The 4,586-nt window shown below is 55.0% G+C and overlaps 1 protein-coding gene across 1 annotated transcript in view; it reads left to right on the top strand.

Moving 5' to 3' along the window:
- The first annotated feature begins 1,271 nt into the window (after positions 1–1,271).
- Dda1 (DET1 and DDB1 associated 1) overlaps positions 1,272–4,586 on the top strand; it is a 7,546-nt gene continuing 4,231 nt past the window's right edge. The window contains exon 1 of the mRNA XM_028784795.1: positions 1,272–1,343. Within this exon, the coding sequence (XP_028640628.1) occupies positions 1,341–1,343 (3 nt within the window). The 5' untranslated portion in view covers positions 1,272–1,340. The remainder of the gene's footprint in view (positions 1,344–4,586) is intronic.

Below are 4,586 nucleotides of genomic sequence, written 5' to 3'. Positions count from 1 at the left end.
ATCCCTGGACCCCACAGGGTGGAAAGGACTCCCAAAAAGTTGTCCTCTTTACATGAAGACTGTTGTGTACACACACATATACAAACTCATAGTTCTTAAAATTTTATATAACTTTTTCTGAGACAAGGTATGCTGTCCTGGAACTCTCCCTCTATAGACTTGGCTGGCCTCAAATTCTGAGGTTCACCCACCTCTGCCTCCTGTGTGTTAGGCTCAAAGGCATACACGCCCCTCCCCCACAGTTTCTCTCATTTTATAGAGTTGTTTATGCATAGTGTTCTACCTACATGTATGCCTGCAGGCTAGAAGAGGGCACCAAACCTTATTATAGATGGTTAGCTGGGAATTGAACTCAGGACCTCTTTTTTGTTTTGTTTTTCGAGACAGTGTTTCTCTGTGTAGTCCTGGCTGTCCTGGAACTCACTCTGTAGACCAGGCTGGTCTCAAACTCAGAAATCCGTCTGTCTCTGCCTCCTAAGTGCTGGGATTAAAGGCGTGAGCCACCACTGCCCGGTTCAGGACCTCTAGAAACAAAAACCAGTGCTCTTAATCTCTGAGCCAATTCTCCAGCCCTTCCTTTTTTTTTTCTTTTTTCTGTTTTTGTTTTTTCGAGACAGGGTTTCTCTGTGTAGCCCTGGAACTCACTCTGTAGACTAGGCTGGCCTCGAAGTCAGAAATCCGCCTGCCTCTGCCTCCCAAGTGCTGGGATTAACGGCGTGCGCCACAACCGCCCGGCCCTACATTTTCTTAATAAGTCCATGGTAGCTCTACCTAAAATAACAAAAGCCTCACTTCGGCCATCCCAGAAATTTGGGAGGCTGAGACAGGAGGATTGCTGCATCTTTAAATTCAGCCTGTACTAAGACCTCAAAAAAATGAACTGTAGGTTGAGACCCAGCGTAGGAGGCGGAGAGTTGGATGTAATACAACGAGCCTTTCTGGGGACCCCTTAGAAAAGGTGGAAGAACAGAAGGAGCAGAGCCCTGCCGCATCGCCGGCGAGCTGTGAACTATAACTCCCAGGAGGCATCGCGTGGGACCTCCGCCCACTTCCGGATCTCAGTTCTTACTTCCCAAGTCCCGGGCGGGGTTTGATCCTTCAACCGAACTCGACGACGAAGGTGGAGATGCAGAGACCAATGGTAACACGAGCGAGCACTGCCCAGCCAATGGGAGCGCGTCGGGCGCGGCCGCCGTGAAGGGCGGGGCCACCACGCGGGCCAATGACGCGCGGTGCTGTCGCCATCGGCGTGAGCTGCGCGGCGGCTGGAAGTGGCTGTGCGGCGGCGATTGGGAAGGAGGCTGCGGCGGCGGCGGCCCGGGTGGCAGAGGACGCGGACGATGGTGAGCGCGGCCGTGCGGCCTCCCTTACTGCCCGGCATGGCAACACGGGGTCCCCCGCTGTCTCCCAAGGCTCCCCGCCCGACCCCCCCTCCTTACTCCCGGCCCCGCCCCTTGCGCTAACCTGTGACCTACGACCCCTCCCCCCGACCCCTCCATGGGCTGCCCGTCGACCCCATTCGGGCTCTTTCAGCGACCCCTGACCCTAGGTATGCTTCCAGGCCCTGACAACTCATTCATTTCCGGGTCGCGACTGTCTCTTGTCTCCCCCTCCCGGAAACCGCTTGGGATGGGGTGGGGTCCCTTGAGACCCCTGCTCCAAGCTGTACCTCTACTTGGCTCCTTGGGTTCCGGGCGTTTGAGGTGCGGGTCTCGGTACATCGTAGGGAGGGGGGTTTTACTGTAACACACAGGGCTTTGTCACTAAAGGAGGTGCGACATCGCGCCAGACCCGTTTCCCAGGTCCCCACCCCTATTTCTCCGCCTCGAGCCCACACTTGTCCTTAAAGACGGAATAGCTTCTTCTCCCTGTTTACAAAGTGAGGTTGCCCACCCCTTAGGATGATATCAACAGGGGCTAACACAGGCACCTGCCCACAGATGAGCTGGGGGACATCCTTCCCTTGCTGTGGCCCCAAATCTTCGAGAGGTGATCCCTGTAACCAGCTAGGAGCTCAAAACCTGTCCTGGGGTCGTGGCTTCCGCTGTTCTTTAGGATTGGGGGGTCCCATTTGTGACCTGAGGTAGTGGCCACTCCTCACAGTTGGGCAGCAATGAGTCCAGACCGCACCCTGGAGAATAGATCGCGAACCACACAGAAGAGTTTCTAGAGAGTCGTGTCTGTGAGGTCCCTGGTTCACATCTGCAACCTCATTCACCACACCAAAACTCTGCCCCTGCCACCATCCAGAGGCCCGTTCCAGCCTCCTGCCCACCCTTTCCCATCCCAGCCCTTTGGTCATCTTTAATGAACATAGAATCCAGTTTTCAAAGACGACATTTTGAGCAGGGCAATGGTGGCGTACTCCTTTATCCCCAGCACATGGGAGGCAGAGGCAGGCGGATTTCTGAGTTCCAGGCCAGCCTGGTCTACAGAGTGAGTTCCAGGACAGCCAGGGCTATACAGAGAAACCCTGTCTTAAAAGAACAAAGCAAAAGAAGATGACATTGTGTGTGTTTTCTAACATATAAAGCATCCTTGGACCCTCTGTGGTGAGTCTGCTCCTGGCCCTTCCAGGGGCAGCGCCCTGCTTTGTGACCTAATCCCCACCTACTTAGCCCTTTCCTAGTGCTCACTTCCTCTGGCTCTTAAGTCCCTTCTGTCCCAGGACCTTTGCACCAACTGCACCTCTGCCTGTGGCGTTTGACTGTTGGAGCACCGTGGCTTCCCTTGACCTCAAAGGCCCGGGAGGGAGTTGCTGCCTGTCTTGAGGCCTTATTAGCTCACAGGAGGAGGTTCTGTCTTCCTTTAGAAGTGCAGACAGGTACACACTCATGCCTTGACCTGAGGGATTTCTGCTGTTTGCCTCAGCTGCCTTGGCTGCCTTTCAGAAGTGTACTTGGAGATGGCTCTCTGAGTGACATGCACAGGCGATACAGCCTAGCTGGGTGGTCAAACCCAGCTCACCTGACCAGCGGCAGGTCTGGATTTGATGTGGGGTTGGGTATACTGTAAGGTCTGCCCAGTCCCAGCCTGAGGCCTTAGGGAGGCATGAGTATGCTGGCTTTGTGGGGTCTACTTTGGGCACAACTCAGGCAAGTGGTAAAGTTGGAGGGTGTGTCCCTGATGGACAGAGTAGTGGCTCACCATGTGACAGACTAGAGAGATCAGAGCAGCCAGCCCTGGTGGGCAGCAGTCAGGATTGCTTAGTTGTTGTTTTGAGACAGGTTCTCCCCATGTTACTGCCCCCTCCCAAGTACTGGGGTGACAGCTATGGGGGACTCTTCTGTATGGCTGGCCCAGACTTGCCTGGACCCCAGACTAGTCTGGCTTCTGCCACACTAGCTCCCTCTGGGCTAGTGTCCCCTGTCACCTTGGTTCTGGCCCCACACCCACAGTCAGGTCTGTAGCAGTGCTCTGGCCTGGGGGTGTAGGGAGGGCACATTGGAACCTGCACCCTGGGGTGGTCAGGAGTGCTCCTGGGACAGTGAGCTGACATCAGAGCAGCAGGTCAAGAGGCTTAGAGCAGAGACACTGAGGCTGCCCAGCTGCATTCCAGGCCGGCAGAGGGAGTAGCCATGGGCGCAGCACCTCTGCATCACCAGAACGTCCCAGGCCTGGGCCTCAGGAATGTCACAAAAGCAGTAATGGAGGCCTGTGCCTGGCTCTACATTGGTGCATGCTGTCGCTCCCTGGCAGGCACAGGACAGCATAGACAGTGACATCTCCCAGGGCAGGGCACACTGGAAGCCATAGACGTGTGCGGTTCATGTGCTGCCCTTCCCTAGACATGAGTGATATTGGTGACTTGGTACACATCCTGGCCACTTCCCCACGTGACTCGGACTGAGCACAGCTTCAGGACCCTTGCTGTCACAGACAGCTCCTTGTGTGTGTGTGAAGTGGGACACCCCGTACCCCGGCCAGGCCTGGGGACTCCAGAACCAGGGCTGGCTGGCCATTCACATGCCTGTTAGTCCACACTGACTTTTTTGAGACAAGGTGTTGGGACCATGGCCAGGCAGCCCTTAAACTGACAGACCCCCAGTCTCTGTTCTCACCCTGACTGAGCTGGGACAGCAGGGGACACCAAGCCCATCTTCTGAAGTATTCTCTCATTATCACCCCCTCCCTGTACACACACACACACACATACACACACACACACACACACAGTATCTATGTGTAACTCTGGCTGTTGGAACTCGCTCTGTAGACCCACTGGCCTCGAACTCTGTCTCCGAGCACTGGGACTGAAGGGGTTTACTGCCGCCGCCTGGCTTCACTATTGTTTTGTTTTTTGAGATAGGATCTTACTCTGTAGCCCAGGCAGGTTTGGGACTTGTAGTAATCCCCCTGTCTTAGTCTCACGGGTGTTGGGATGCCAGGCAAGCACTGCTGTGCCTAGAGGAAGTATAACTTTAAACAGCTTCAGGGCTAGTAAGATAGAAAGCAGTTAAAGTGTTTACAGCTACGCCTGATGACAGACCCATCTGGTGGAAGGGGAAAATGACCTGAACATCTTGTTCTCTACGCATGCACACACACACACACACACACACACACACACACACACACACACACAC

Source organism: Grammomys surdaster, unplaced genomic scaffold (genome assembly GCF_004785775.1).
Source record: "Grammomys surdaster isolate TR1022 unplaced genomic scaffold, NIH_TR_1.0 124836, whole genome shotgun sequence".
NCBI lineage: Eukaryota > Metazoa > Chordata > Mammalia > Rodentia > Muridae > Grammomys > Grammomys surdaster.
The sequence above is the reverse complement of the archived record's forward strand: the minus strand, read 5'-3'. Positions and strand labels throughout refer to the sequence as shown.